This window comes from Dipodomys merriami, unplaced genomic scaffold (genome assembly GCF_024711535.1).
Source record: "Dipodomys merriami isolate MVZ:Mamm:240054 unplaced genomic scaffold, mDipMer1.0.p SCAF_20, whole genome shotgun sequence".
Lineage (NCBI taxonomy): Eukaryota > Metazoa > Chordata > Mammalia > Rodentia > Heteromyidae > Dipodomys > Dipodomys merriami.
This window is the reverse complement of record NW_027203382.1, coordinates 21,480,129-21,496,546: the sequence shown is the minus strand read 5'-3', so window position 1 is coordinate 21,496,546 and position 16,418 is coordinate 21,480,129. Positions and strand designations below refer to the sequence as shown.

Here is a 16,418-nt window from a genome sequence, read left to right as displayed (position 1 = left end):
AGCAAGAGTACACTTGTGGCTCTCAGGGCCTCCAAGATTTGGCTGATACAAATAAAAGAACACAAACATTCAGTTAGGAGAAGTTCAACAGAGCTACAGTACAATATGGTAAGAATAGTAATAAGTACGTGTGTGTGTGTGGGGGGGGGGGTGTCCTGGTCCTAAGACTTGAACTGTCCTTGAATTTTATTTGCTCAAGACTAGTGCTCTTCCACTTGAGACATGACTCAACTTTTGGTTTTTTGGTAGTTAACTGGAGATACAGGTTGCCCAGTCTGGCTTTGAAATCACCATACTCAGCTCTCAACCTCCCGAGTAGATAGGTATTAGCCACCTGTGCCAGGGTAACACACATTTAAAATTGCTGATAGACTCTCCCTCCCCCCCAAGTCATGGGGCCTGAACGCTGTTCCTCAGCTCTTCAGCTCAAGGCTAGCGCTCTAGCGCTTAAGCCACAGCGCCACTTCCAGCCTTTTCTGCTTATGTGCTGCTTGAGGAATTGAACCCAGGGCCTCATGCATGCAAAGCAAGCACTCTACCACTGAGCTACTTTCCCAGTCCTAAGAGGATAGATTTTAACTGTTTTTCCCACCCATAAAAAGACAACATGTTCATTAGTTTGGTTTAGTCATTCTAGAATGTATACTTATTTATAATTTTTATTTGTCAATTAAAAAAATCAGCACTTAAAAGAGACCTGATTAACATTTGAAGGCAAAACCTTTAGAAAACAGTAATAGAAGTCAGTGTCTATAACACAAAGGGACAAACATCATGGTTTTCAATTTTACATTTTATTAAAGTACAGAGTTAACAAGCTTTGAGTTTTCTACTTAGGAAAAGGGGTCAAGTTCAGGTGCTTATAGAAAACCTACAATTAAAAAATCAAATACAAATTCATAACTGGCTCTGTGGCTAAAGGAGGAAAAACTACTATAACAGTTAGCAAAATCTAACCATATCAGACACCTTTATAAACTTCAAACAGTAGGTTTACCACACATATTACATTTTCAAATTCTAATATAGCAAAACGTAATCACAAAATTTAGCTATAGTTAATTGTCTGTGAAAAAATTTTAAAAAATTAACAAAGTATGACTATAAAATTTTGGTAGTTTTTCTTGCAAAGTAAAAAAAAAATCTTAAATCTTTACTAAAGGAAAACAAAACAATCTTCTTAAATTTCTTATAAATAGCTCTCAAGACATATATTACGTATCTGCTGTAATCTTTCTTTACCTGAGAGAACTTCCCAGAATCCCCTATCCCACAGGGCAGTGGGAAAGACATCTTCCATCACAAACAAGATCTCATTTCTAGGGAAGTGGATTTGGATATATGCACTTTACTTTTCCTCAATTAAGTTTTATCTGAAATTTGCTTTAAAACAAAAACCCAAACTACCTCTTTGGTAAAAGTCAAATATTTCAAAATGAAGGTTTCTGTGAATGAAGACAAAAGGAGGAGAGGGGAGGAGAGAGGGACAGATCTAAGGTCTGTGAGCAACTCTACTTCCTATGAAGTCATAGGTCCAAAATTAAATAGCTCCTATCTGCTGAATAAAATACTCACTAAACTAGCAAGTTACAGAGAAATCCCCCAGAGAACGCCACAAGCCAAAGGCAAATGCATTGGCCCTGATGGAAGACGTTCAGGGTCTCAGATCAAGGTGAAACCCTTCTTGACTGGGGCTTGAACTCTGGGCCTGGGCATGCTGTCCCTGAGCTCTTTAGCTCAAGGTGAGTGCTCTACCACTTGAGCCACAGCACCACGTCCAGTTTTTCCTGGTGGTTTATTAGAGAACGGAGTTTTATGGACTTCTCTGCCTGGGCTGGCTTTGAACCAAAATCCTCAGATCTCAGCCTTCTGAGTAGCTAGGATTACAGGCATGAGCCACCGGTGCCTAGCTTATGAGACCATTCTTGATTATAGACAAAATCCTCTTTCATTGCCAAGAGGAGACATCAGAATGAGATACTATTTAGAAAGGCAATAAATGAAGGAAAAGGGCCCAGGACATTTAAATATAGGCTCAGGAATTCCCTTTTCAGGGTAACGTGAAGCACCAATGGTGGTGGTAAACCGTCTGGCCAAACATTAAATACATATATCACTTTTAAAAGGCAGAGGGTAACAGAACGAGGAGGCAGGGAATGAACACTACACTGAGGTCACTTGTCACAAAGGCCTCAGAGGAAGTAAAAGTACACAATTCCGTAAGTGGGGACCCCTCTACAGAGAAGAGAACTCCCCAAGACTCAATACCCACCTCGACCTCTCCTTGTCAAATCTACGTACTCTATTAAAAGCTCCAAACACTTCTGGCAAAACAAATCCTCAAGAGGATTTCCCAAGAAACTGTGAGGTTAAAACCAAAACTAACCATCTATTACAAAAGCTTGACCCAGTAAGGGTGTGGTAAGTTTCTTTGATGGATTATGATAGAAAATACTATCAAGTTTTGAGTTGGGTAATGCGTCTAAGCACAACTACACCCCTGTAGGATTCCCCCCTCCCTAAGCTTAAGTGTTTTACTCATGAAAATGAGTGAAGCACTTATTTCCCACAAATGCAGAGCACAAAAGAAACACACCTTTTGTTTTTTTAAAAACTTCAGCTTCCATGACTAAGGGAATCTGACCCAGCAGCTTTGGGGAATGCGCTTTCACAATTAGCTACAAAGACTTGTAGAAAGCAAAGGTGTGTTATTTTAAAAAAGAAAGAAAAAAGAAAAGAAAAAAAGAGTATTAATGGGTTAATCAAATACTATTGTCATCAAAACGCGAAGCAACTGGCACACATTTTCCAGTTTAAGTTGTAACAGCACAAAAGGTAGGTTTCTCTTCCTCCCTCCCTTCCTCCTTTCCTTTCTTGCACTCATTTCTTTTTTTTGTTGGTTGTAGGGCTCGAATTCTGGGCCTGACTGCTTCAGCTCAAGGTGAGTGCTCTACCACTTGAGCCACAGCACCACTTCTAATTTTCTGGTGGTTAATTGGAGATAGGGAGTCTCACAGACTTTCCTGCCCTGGCTGGGCAGGATCCTCAGATCTCAGCCTCCTAGTAGCTAGGCTGACAGGCATGAGGCCAGTGGCACCAAGCTCAAAAGGTAGGTTTCTTAAACTTATGAATGCTGACTTAACACCTGAGTATTGTTTCTTACGATTATAGTTAGTAAAGTCAACTTCTTACATACATACAGATGTACATACGTACTCTCAGCCCTCAGAGAAAATCTTGCCAGTGCAGTAGCGCAGAGTGAGATGGAGAGCAAGTGTAACTCTTCCTCTTGTGCCAGAGATTACAATTAGAAGAGACATATGCCACAGATCAGAATTTACGTAGCTGGAAAAGGAGAATGGGCTGGCTGGCTGAGGAAGGGCTAACAATGAGCGCCACTGGCACTGTCCTCTCGTTTGTATTTCTCTGAACTTCTTTCTGCAGAGGAAATGTGGCCAGCAAAGGCAAGTGTAGCAATGTCTGGCCTGGTCAGTGGGCCTTGACCTAGAATGAGGGCCAGGTCTAAAGTTATATTAGCTGGATGCCAGAAGACAAATCAGGGTTTTACTTCTCATACCACCCCTTGGGCTCTCCATTTGCTTCCTAAAGTTGACTTCAGCTCCTCAGAGCCATCCCCCCAAAGCATTGCCCCCGGACCCCCAGGCCTCTCAGGCCAGGGAAGGACCACATACAGCCCCCACTTTCTGAACCTCAAGGAACTCCCACTCCCTTCCTGCTGCTTAACCAGGGCTTCTCAGGGTTAGCATGAAGCTATTCCTTTGAACCGTTAAGTACAAATCCCTTTGAACTCCTGGTCTATAAAAAGAACTTTGATAAAGGTGACAAACAAAGCTTTCTCATGTGCACATATACTCATACATGACTTTTTAAGACTGAATCTCAAACACTGGCAAATAAGGCAAATGCCCAATGGAATTTTCCCCAATATTCATCCCCTCCTCTTTGGTATTCTTGGCAAGGAGGTCAAAGGAGTAGAAAGGAAGAATTTAACTAATTTTCCCCTCCAGCATTTTTGGCACGCCAAAGCTAGGCTTAGGTGTGTCCCCACTTAGCCCAATGTGTACACAAGAACACAGGAAAAATGTCTGAGTTCAGGAAGAATCTTTCCACCCTATACGTAACAATAATAGAAATATCTCCAATAGACTTCCACAGAGAAAATCTCCTGCTGCATTGAAAACATCAATACTGAAGATGCCGATCTTGTCTGTGGATGTCATGTATGGCTTAATTAAATGCCTTCAACCAGCCACCTTTTCTTCTAAGTATACACGGTCCCTTCCACAGCTTGACTGACAGTATGTCTGACCAGTCCTATTGAGGAACAGCCCCGGGATACACCTCTTCATACATCTACTCCAAGGAAAGCATGTAGACATTAATGGTGTGCTCATATTGCAAGCTCTTTTGCTCCTACAATGCCAACCAAGGACTTGAAGTGGAAGAGAAATGAGAGGCTGACCTTAATACCTGAAAGGGTGGTAGCAGGCTTCAGTCAAGGAATGACTTTTCTTTTAAGGTTCTTAAAGTATTATTAATAGCACAAACAAGGAAGAATGTAGCCCTCTGTTGCTGAGGCAAAGATAATATGAGTACTGTTCCACAACTGGGAACAGCAGCACAGATAAGCGCTTTGCTTATTGCAGTAACTCTGATCATGGAGTGATAATATGGTAGGAACCCCAAGAGCGGTGATAGTAAATTATGCTTTTCACATTATTACAAAAATGCTGAACCCCAAAAGAATGAGGAGACCTCTGGGACCAATGAGGCAAAGAGGGAAGGCTGTGATTCCCAGCATCACAACCTCAAAGGGAAATGCTGGGCGAGGGGGAACACACAGGAAGTGGCACTGAGGGTGGATTTGAAGGCAGGTGCTTCCTCTTGTGCCCTATAAATACCAGGAAGCTGTGAGCTGGGATCCTCTGGAGACCAGGTTCCAGGAGGCAGAGGAGAATAAAGGGGCAAGGGGCCTGGATTCTCTCAAAGGCTGAGTATTTTTAATAATAAGGATGAAAACAATACAGTAATTTTTATCCCTAGGAAAATGTGTTGTGTTCTAAGCTCTATTTTGGTATAAAACACATCTATGGAAAACACTAATGTAACTACTACCTAGTAAGTAGGGAGAAGACATAAGAATACATACACTACCCATAAATTTGAAAATTTCAGTTCCTTTAGGTCAAGTTTCATTTTGAATGTCAGAAAAATTAATCTAATTAATTAATCTCTTGTTTAAAAAAGTGAATACGGGGAGATTTCCTCCCCACCCCGAAACCTTTTTCAGACCCATTTTAGGCAGCCAGAGAATTTCAGCTTTTCGTAAGACAACAGTTGCCGCTCAAACCTCTGTGACACTTGTTCACAGGACAGAATTTCAGGGTACAAGCCTGCTGATCCACAGGCCTGCTGATGTTGTCACACAGAGAACTGCCGAGAAGGACAGCAGAGGGGAGCCACCAGCGTCCACAGGTACAACAGCACACACATCCAGCAGGAGGCCATCTTGACCCAGAAGATGGACCAGCTTCCACTGAAGAAGGTCTCAATGCTGGCACTCTCATAGCTGTGGGAAACAAGACACCCGGCTGTGGTCAGAGCAGGAGCAGAAGGTGGGAGCAGAAGGCTACCAAGTGCCTCCCCATCTCCAGCTCCTAATATCCTTCCTTCTCCTTTCTTTTCAGCAACTCAATGGAGATATAATTCATACTCTTTTCAAAAATACAACTTAATGACTTTTTAATATATTAATGGACTTGTGCAATCATCACAATCAATTTTAGAACACTCTCAGCTGCCCTGCCATTCCTACTACCTCCCATCACTTTGCATTTATTAACCTACTTCCTGTGTAGATCTGCCTTTTTGGCCATTGCATATGCATGCAATCATGTGGCCTCTTATGATTGTTTTTTCTACTCTGAATTGTTTCCAAGGCTCTTCCATGTTGTAGGAAGAGTATCTCTTAACTGAAATGCTTGGGATAAGAAGTAGTTTTTCTGACTTTAGAATATTTACATAGATGTTAAGAGCCAAGCAAGTCCAAAATCTGAAATGTTTCAAAATATTGTTTGACTGTCATGTCAAGATTTCAGAGCAGTTTAGACTTTTGAGTTAGGGACACGTACTCTGTACTTTATTCCTTCTTTTTTTTGGGGGGGGGGGTAGGGGGTGGGGAGGTCGGTTGTGGGGCTTGAACTCTGGGCCTGAGCACTGTTCCTCAGCTCTTTAGCTCAAGGCTAGCACTCTACCACTTGAGCTACAGCGCTACTTCCCGATTTCTGGTGGTTTATTGGGGATAAGAGTTTCACAGATTTTCTTGCCTGGGCTGGCTTTGAACCATGATCCTCAGATCTCAGTCTCCTGAGTAGCTAGGATTATAGCATGAGCCACTGGCGCCTGGCTTCTTTATTCCTTTTTATTGCTAATATTTTTCCATTCATCAGCAGAAGTACATTTTTGGCTGTTAAGAATTATGCTGCCAGGGGCTGGGAAGGTGGTTCAGTGGTAGAGCACTTGCCTTGCATGCTCGAGGCCCTGGGTTCGATTCCTCAGCACCACATAAGAAAAAAGCTGGAAGTGGCGCTGTGGCTCAAGTGGTAGAGTGCTAGCCTTGAGCTGAAGAGCTGAGGGACAGCGCCCAGGCCCAGAGTTCAGGCCCCATGACTGGACCCCCCAAAAAAAAAAAATTATGCTGCCAGTCAGGCACTGGTGGCTCACATCTGTAATCCTAGCTACTCAGAGGCTGAGATCTGAGAATCACAGTTCAAAGCCAATCCAGGCAGGAAAGTCCGTGAAACTCTTATCTCCAATAAACCATCAGAAAACTGGAAGTGGCGCTGTGGCTCAAGTGGTAGAGCGCTACCCTTGAACTGAAGAGCTCAGGAACAGCGTCCAGGCCCAGAGTTCAAGCCCCACGACCCCACCCCACCCCCAAAAAATTATGCTGCCATAAGCATTTGTATACAATTTTTCTATGGACATATTTTTGTTTGCATCTTGGGTATGTACTTAGGAATGAAATTACTGAGACATATTGCAACCCTATGTTTAACTATTTACGAAACTGCCAGACTGTTTCCCAACCTGGCTGAATTTTATATTCCTACCGGCATAGTGAGAGTTCTAATTTCTGTACATTTTTTACTATCTGCTTTTATAGTTACAGCTTCCTCCATCCCTTCTTATGAGCCAAAACTGCCTAGGGATTTTCAAAGCATCATGAGAAAGCATTAAAACACATCCTCTCCTCTGTCAGGAAGATGTGTCTCCAGGTCGTCCTCACTGACACCCTGCAATCACTTTGGATCCTAGTCTGTCTCTTGGATGATAAACCCTGGGTGGCACATAGGAGCCACCTCCTGAATAAAAGCAATCCAATGCACAGAATTTATCCTAAATTATTAATCCAGCAATTGTGAAATAACTGAAACTTAGAATCTGTACAAAAGCGTGAACTTCCACAGAGGGATGAGGGATGAGGAAAGTTAGATTTACTAGAAATTTGAAAAATGGGGAGGGGGAAAGAGATATACAATATCTGAAGCAGAAACAAGGCATTGTTTCTCTTTCACAAAAAATAAAGGGATTTTTTTTTCTTCAGTTGCTACTATGTTTTTCAGACTGCCATATAGAGTTAAACTTTTCTTTCTTATTTTATTTTGTTCCTGGGTGGTTGTTTTATTTTGTTTCTGGGTGTTTTATTTTGTTCTGGGATTCAACCCAGGGGCTGAATCTTGAATTTTCACAGCTAAGAATATGCTCTACCACTGAACTATACTACCAGCAATCATCTGTTTTTTAAAGCTGCAATGAGCACCATCAATATCCAGGGTACAAAGGATGTCAATCCAGTGGTAAGAACTCTGAATTATTTGTTAAGAAGGCTGCATATATAGTAAGACCTGCAGAAGAGCTTAGCTGACTCTAGGAAGATGGGCTATTCCACGCTATTCTGGGGGCAGAGAGTAGAAGAACTATAGAGGCCAGCCAGAGGAAACAAGTTCACAAGATTCAATTTCAAGTAATAAAAACTGAGCATGGCGGTGAAAGCCTGTCATTCCATCTACACAGAAGTATAAAGTAAATGGGACGATCATGGTCCAAATTACTTTGGGCATATGTGTGAGACCCTATTTGAAAAACTAAAGCAAAAAGTGATGGGGACATGGCTCAAGTGGTAGAGCATCCCTAGCAAATCAAGGTCCTAAGTTCAAACCTCAGTACTGCAACAAGAGCAACTAAAAAAATCCTAACCAACCCTCCCCACCCAAAAAAAATAGCACATAACTTAATTCTTAATAATCAAATAGGCCACTTACTGGAACCAGTTGGTAACAGTCATCATTACATAGAGGGAAGCCAATAAGAACACAAAGTGGAAATAGGCATAGCTGTAGACAGTGCCTTTCTTCTCATCATAAATGACCCGTGGTCCTTCTTTCACATTCTGCTGCTCTTCCGTTTCTGTGAATCCAAGGGGAAGCAAAGTGCAATGAGTAAACACATGCACCGTTCCATTTTACAATGATACACTCACCCATTGCAGTTCAGGGGCTGCTGAGTAGACATTTGTAACCTCTATCTGTGTCCTGACCACAAGACTGCTATGACACACCTCGGGACTCCTAGACCAGATGAATTACCAAGAACATTTATTTTGGGAGAGCAGAAGAAAGCCCTTAAGACTATAAGCACATCAGAAGTTGGCAGAAGGTAGGAGTTCCCATAGAGTTCTCAAGGACCCGATATCTCTTCCAAGAAGAAAAGTTGAAGGCAAGGGCCCTCAAAATGAGCTATTGAAACAACTTGGTATTTTCTAGATCATTCCATTAAAAGTATATAGATTTTTTTCACTGTATAATTTAATTTCAATATGAATAGTGATTTTTCTGCCAGAAACCAACAAACCCAGCCACCCCTTAAAGAAGAATGTAAAAAGAATATAAAAAACAAGCCAGATTTAAATTCCCCTTCCAGGCAAGCTATTTAAGTGTCTGAATTGCAATTGCCTACAGTGAGAAATACCAGTCTACAGAGCCATGGCAAGGTCTAGAATGAAAGTATTCCACTTACCCTCTCCATCGGAACCAAAGCAAAAACAACACCGAGCTACCTGTGAGATCAAAGACAACTTAGTGAGATGCCTGTTTTACAGTTTCCTGTCACCCCACTAATAGGTAGTGCTTTCTTTTTTCTTTTTTTTTTTTGTTTGGTCGATCATGGGGCCTGAATACTGGGCCTGGCTGCTGTCCCTCAGCTCTTCAGCTTAAGGCTAGCACTAACACTTGGGCCACAGCGCCACTTCCAGCTTTTTTCTGCATATGTAGTACTGAGGAACTGAACCCAGGGCCTCATGCATGAAAGGCAAGCACTCTACCACTGAGCCACCTTCCCAGCCCCAAGTTTTTGGTTTTTTTATTGGAATAGAAAATGGTGAAATTGGAGCCCTAAACCATATAACTCATGTCCCCTTAAAAAGTTTGGCTAAGCATTTGTTTTTGTTCTGGTATGTTGAGTACTGGTGACAGGGAATACCATGGCAAGAGGATGTGCCACTCAAGAGCCCTTCAAAGGGACGGGGACTCACTCCAGCTACTGTGATTGCTGGGAGCACAGTCTCCAGATGTAGGCTCTTTTAGACTTGTTCAGCTACAGAGCTGCTCTAAGCTACAGCAAGCCCCTCTTGGGCATCCACCACCAAATAATGAAGAAGGCCCAGCCTTCAAGACTGGACACTCTTGAGAGATCACTATCCCTTGATATAACTCCTGGGATTAGTGAGGCTTTGTTCAGCCTGAACTGCCCTTTCTGTTCATCCTCTACCTGATTCTGTCCCCATCTTCCTCATTCTACTGGTATGTATCCTTCCTGGCACACTCTGCCTTAGTTTCTACTTCTGAAATTCAACCTAAAACATACAGTGGAGAGTACAAGGACCTGCTCTCCTCACACTTCCTTTTAGTGCACTGCTTACCAGGCTGTTTCCTTAAAACCTCTTCAATTTTTGAGCCTAGAATTACTATCCTGTTTGCAACTGAAGAAATTGAGATCTAATTGGTTAAAAGCTTGAAGTCCCAAAGTTAGCCAGTGACAGAGCTGGGACCCAAATGCAGGATGGAGACTCTAAGACCATGACTCATGGTGAGTGACATGTGGTCTCAGCAGGGAGATAGGGAGCAGTGCAGAGTTTGGAAGCACAAGGCCTGCACGTTTCCTATACAGTCAGGCTGCTGAACTGGCTGTGGACATGGCTGGATAGGATTGCTTGCCTCTGAGACATCTTCAGTGCCTTTTAAGTTTTATATCCTATCTTTTGCTTATTCAAAACAATAAACTTAATGAAAAGAAATGAAATTGCAAAAAACAACTACATTACGTAAAGACTGATAGTCTGGGAAGTGCTGGGTTCTTGCTACTTAATAGTAGAAGATATTTGAATTATCAAAAAAACAAAAACAAAAAACAAACAAACAAACAAAATGGAGCCAGGGCTGAGGATGTGGGATCTTGGGCCTTTGTTCCATTTGTACAGTTCAAGGCAAAGCCCTTATTTCCTTCCTGCACAGCAAGGAAACTTGATTGAATAGAGGAATCAGCCTTGACAACTTTTGGGTCATGTGATGTGGCCTACCACTCTGTGAGCCCAAGTGGGCTGAGGTCTTAGTTCTTTTAAAACTTGAATTATCACAAGAAAATATCAACTCCCTCTTTTAAATGTGTATCCTGTGAAATGTAAGAGCAGGAGAGCAAACCACTTCCTTAGAGGGAAACACTTCCCCTCCCAATGAGAACAATTTCCTCTCTTAAATCTAACCTAGAGACTAGCTGTTCTTTGAGCTTGAACTCTGTACACAACAGAGACATTGAAAGTATAATAGCCCACCCTCAGCAGGTGGCCATGTAGTCAGTGGTGAGAACAAGCGCCTGCCTTCTAGAGCCCATTCTCTTCAGTATACAAGCAGCAACCTATTCAAACCCATCCTTTAAGGGACTGAGTAAGCTGGTAAATGATGTTGGCAGAGTGACAAACCTTCATAATGGCCCACTATCTCTGGGTCAGGTTCAGGAAAGACCATCCCCAGACATCCAGCTGCAGAATAAAGACTGTCCTTTATCTGGACAGACACCAGGGTTCTTCCATCAGACAAAGACATTAGAGTAGAGCCAGTGGCTGGATGCCAGGCAAGGGCAACAGCAAGGACCAGAGAGAGCAACTGAGTCCCTGAGCAGCTGGTCAAGAACAGACTCTGGGCCACACCCTGGCAAAAGGAAGTGGCAAGTATAAATCACTTATCTTTTTCAGTTGTCTCCTCAGTGCAGTGAATATTAAAACAACTAAATATGCTTCCATGAGGATTAAATGAAACCACTTGTGTAAGGCTTAGAATACACGGTGCCTGGCACCCGGCTAGTGCTACACATATAGCCATCAGGAGATCTCTCAGACCTTGCCATTCTTGGGTTGATACTTTTTCTAACTTCCTTCACCTGAGTAAATCCTTCTGACTATGGTATATATCCATCAAGAACCCCAGAAAAAGACTTCTGTACAAGAAAGAAAATAAGATACCCTATCAACCCAGCAGCTGTGGACATTCAGGTAAATGGCTCACCAATGTGCTTCTTGTTCTCAATTCTTTACCCAATGACATATGTGCCTAATGGAATTGATCAGAGTTAAGGGGGTTGATGTATCTATTGCAGTCAGAAGCATCTGCATAGAACACACACAGTGCCTTCCTTTTTCTGCCTCTTATCCTTCAGAACTATTACAAAACCTCCTAGACATGCTGTATATGGAGGGTAAATCAAAAACTCTACCCATATTCTATTTCAGCCACAGAAAAGACCAAAGTGAAGCCTGACAAAGTTACCTGAACTCTGTTTGGTGGCGGACAGGCAACAGGATGCCAACAGAGGCCAACATTGTTGGAGGAAAGTCAAGAATTAGTTCATTCATTTTAATACCACAATGTATATGTGGAGCAATATTTCTTTTTCTATACATATTCTTTCTATACATATTTCTATACATATTCTATACATATTCACATATTCTTTCCCAAGCAAAAGAACAGGATCATGGAGTGCAGATTAATAAATAAAAACAAACACAAAAGGGCCTCCTCTGAGAAATGAGTTTTGTGTTGAAGCAGGACAGGAAAAGGAAAGCAACTTACTTCTAGCTCAGGAGCTGCATATCGCCCCTGCAGAGCATCAGAGCTCGATCTTGTTGTTGATGTCAAGCTAAGAAACAAACAAAAAGTCAGCAGGGCACAGTAACACTTTATGTCACCTGGAACAAAGGAGAAAACTGGCTGGCCATGTCCAGTGATAGGCTTACTGCACCTCTAGTCCCCATCTTTCAATGAAAACACATTACCCTCCTTATCCTCACCTGTGCATTTAACCAACCTCAGATAAAAAATATCTAAGAGTATGGGTGGATTCCTTACCAAAAAGGTGCAGATTCTTTTTCCTTGTCCTGTTTTCCCTAAACAATCTAGTAGAGCAGCCATTTACATAATACTAATATTGTGTCAGGTATATAAATAATCTGGAGATAATTTTTGAAATATGAGGAGGGCCAGTTCAATAGCTAGCATCTTTTTTTTTTTTTTTTTTTTTTTGTGGAATCATCTTATGCCAAGAGAAGTCTGCAATTAGAGAAAGATATGTCTTGGTCGTCTGTATTGATTTTCAGTATTGGCTTTTGTATAAACTCACTCAAAAGCCAGGATAACTTTCTGATTTCACTTTTATCTCTCCCTCCCTTTGGCCCTTCTCAGAGAGGATTAAAAAATAATGAAGGGGCTGGGAAGGTGGCTCAGTGGTAGCGTGCTTGCCTTTCATGCATAAGACCCTTGCTTCAATTCTTCAGCACCACATAAGTAGAAAAAGCCGTAAATGGTGCTATGGCTCAAGTGGTAGAGCACTAGCCTTGAGCTGAAGAGCGAAGGGACAGTGCCCAGGCCCAGAGTTCAGGCTCCATCACTGACAAAAAAAAAAAAAAAAAAAAATCCCAGTGCAGGCAGCTAAAGCCTCCTACACTGGGCTACACAGTAAGACTTCAGGCTACACAGTAACACTCCACATGAAAGCAAAGGTCTTAATCATTTCTGTGTTAGTCAGAAGATGGCAGAATAAAGTTTTCCATTTAGAAACTTAACAGAGTAGCAGATATTAAAAGTTTCTTCCCACCAATTTCCCCACCATAAAAAAGAAAAGGTGCTGGTGGTTCATGCTTGTAATCCTAGCTACTCAGGAGGCTGAGAAATGAGGATCGAAGTTCAAAGCCAGCACAGGCAGGAATGCCTGTGAGACTCTTATCTACAATTAAGCACTCCAAAACTGGAAGTGGCTCAAGTGGTAGAGCGCTAGCCTTGAGCTGAAGAGCTCAGGGACAGTATCCAGGCCGAGTTCAAGACCCATGACAGACAAAAAAGAAAATGTTATAAAATTTGGCTTGCAGGATTAAAAAAAATATTTTCCATAAAATAAAAATCAAGAAGACATTTTTTTTCTTTCTTTTTTGTTGGTTATGGAGCTCTGGGCCTAGGCGCTATCCCTCAGCATTTCAGCTCAAGGTTGTGCTCTACCACTTGAGCCACAGCACCACTTCCGGCTTTCTGTGTTTATATGGTATTGAAGAAACAAACCCAGGGCCTCAGGCATGCGAGGCAAGCTCTCTACCACTGAGCCCCATTCCCAGCCCCTCAGGAAGACATTTTAAACAAACAAAAAGTAACAATATTCCAGCTAACTCTACAGACTGATTTAATATTTAATAAAGATCTCTTTGTGTTCTAGACCCTATCTGAGTGCTGGGGACTCACTTGCAGTCTCAAAGCTACTTGACAAAAAGAGCTATGAGCATTATTGCTAATCTGCTAGTGGACAGGCAAGAATTAGGAGTCAAGTCATTTCCACAGATAAGCCTCATAAGGTAGCCTGGCCTTCTTTGCCCAGCCTCATCCTCTTTCCCAATGACAGAAGAGATAAATAAGCTGCACAGAAACAAAACAAAACAAAAGGCTTGTTTGCAAAGGGATCTCGTGGGACCCATGCACTGTTTTGCAGCTTCCTGAAATCCAACAAGCATCACTTTCACATCTGTTTTGAGCAGATGGATGCTAGTCAGGGCTCACTTCAGTCCTCCTTCCTGACTGTGAACCTGGTCCAAGAGAGGATGGGCTGTGCAAGGAATGCATTTATGAAGGCCTATATTTTGTGCAGATGAATCATATTTCATTGTAGTATAAAGTTTCCAATTGGGGAGGATGTAACTTCTAATTTCAGGATAAGATAAGCATCTGAAATTTTCATATGGAAAAATATGAATATTCTTTCAAAGCATTACAATAAATATTCTATTTGATATTTTTTTTTGGAATAAGACATAGTTGTGGCAGTGCTAGGGCTTGAACTGAAGGCCTAGATGCTTTCTCTGCTAAAGGCTGGTATTCTATCACTTGAGCCATATTTCCACTTCTGATTTTATTTTTTTTTTTTGGGGGGGGGGAGTGGGGGAAGAAGGGTGTGTGTGTAGTAAATTTGAGATAAGAGTCTCATGGACTTTCCTGCCCAGACTAGCTGTGTAACAAGATCCTCAGATCTCAGTTTCCTGAGTTAGTTAGAATTAGAGGTTTGAACTGAATCTAGCATTTTTGCCACTGCATTTCTACCATAAGAATACATTAAAATGGGGAAAGTTTTATTTTTATTCTAATAACATTATATCCAGTTCAGCATTAGTGGCATGTGACCTCACCTTTATTCAGTCATGGCATTTCCCTATAAAACACTCTTCTTGGTAGCATATCAAGAAAATCCTAGCCAGGCATTGGAGGGGCGGGGGAGGGAAGGAATGAGGAGGGAGGGTGGGCAGGCATGAGGGAATGAGAAGTGAATCACACCTAGTTTGAAAGCTTTTAGGCCAAAAAGAAAATAATCTTATTGTTGGCCTGCAGGCTATGACCAAGATCCACCTGCAGGCTATGACCAAGATCCACCTGGCTGACCCTGCACAAATAGCTATAAAACAATTCCCAGGTTATCTTAAAGGTCTCTTATAGGGCTAAAGCATATGTAATTCTAGCCAATACTTTCTGCAGGGGAGCAGGAGATCACTAGCATTTAGTTGAGGCTTCATCTAATATCTAATATACAATATCTAATGTACCACAGCCAAGTACTTACTCTGTCTGGGCTCCACCCACCAAAGCCTCAGTGTCTTATTACCTGGAGACATTCCTTAAAACATGCTCCCCTCTTTCTCACTCCTCCAGAAACCACTGGGGTACTAAACCTCATCTATAGTGCAGAGAGAGGCTCCTCAGCCCTTCAGCTTCAGGTAATTCTAGAGCTGGTCAAAGTCTTCTGTGTCACAAAAACCTCAAAGAACACATCCAGACTTTTCTAATGGAGATCACAGATCCTGCCCTTCTTGACTAACTTACAGGGTAGGTCCTGGACACATCCCATGACCTTCCAGATTTTGCATGATGAAGTTCTATCATGTTCACATGGCACTACAGCCTGGATTCCTGCATGAGCTGGAGAAGTCATCTCACACTTGTGACAGTCGTGAAGATATTTCACTAGCAGGTTAGTCAGTGATAAGATTCCTGAAATAAAGCCACAATCTACCATACTTCCTTTCTTCTCTTTCTTTCTTTTCTCCTCCCCCCTCTCTCCTCCCCTCCCCCTTTCCTTCCTTCCTTTTTCCCTTCCCCATCCTCCTTACTTTTTCTTCTGGGGATTAAACTCAAGGACTCAACTTTACTAGGCAAGTGCTCTGCCTTCTAAACCACAATTCCAATCCTTTTTATTTTAGTTTTACAGCTAGGGCCTTGCACTAACTTTGCCTAGATTGGCCTAAAAGCTGAGAACCTCTTACCTCCACCTACTAACTTGCCTGAATTATAGGCATATACCATAACACCCAGACCGCCTTCCTTTTTTCTTGAACAGAAGAAATAGCAGGCCCAGAACATACCAAAAGAATAAATATCCCTCCTCAATTTGTTAGTTTTCTTAGTTTAAGCCAACTGTCTCTTGTGCTTATCGTCCTGTTAAACAAGGGCATCACTGGAAGCCAAGTGCGTGCGTGCGTGCGTGCGTGTAGATTTGGAGGAGTCTCCAATATGTCTCTTCATATACTCCAGCAAAAAAGATTCAAGAGAGGATTTTCTGAAACTGGAGTAGAAAGCTACAGAAACTATAGATTGTATGTACAAAAACAAGTGGTCTTGATCAACTCTAGGATCCTGTCCAGGCTCATGGCTTGAGCTTGAAGCCAAAAGAGTGACAAATTCAATCAAATCCAGAGACCAAGGAGAAAGTTAAGAAAAATTAGTAGAGGCTGGTGCTTGTCACAGCAAGGATGCAGG

General features: G+C 42.0%; 1 protein-coding gene across 1 annotated transcript in view; it reads right to left on the bottom strand.

Moving 5' to 3' along the window:
- Positions 1-775: 775 nt before the first annotated feature.
- The window catches only part of LOC138832927 (serine incorporator 5-like), a 101,758-nt gene continuing 86,115 nt past the window's right edge, over positions 776-16,418 (bottom strand). Inside the window, exons 9-12 of the mRNA XM_070031188.1 lie at positions 12,207-12,273; positions 9,100-9,139; positions 8,346-8,490; positions 776-5,590 (exon numbers count right to left, since the gene is read on the bottom strand). Coding sequence (XP_069887289.1) covers positions 5,443-5,590; positions 8,346-8,490; positions 9,100-9,139; positions 12,207-12,273 — 400 coding nt within the window. The 3' untranslated portion in view covers positions 776-5,442. The remainder of the gene's footprint in view (positions 5,591-8,345; positions 8,491-9,099; positions 9,140-12,206; positions 12,274-16,418) is intronic.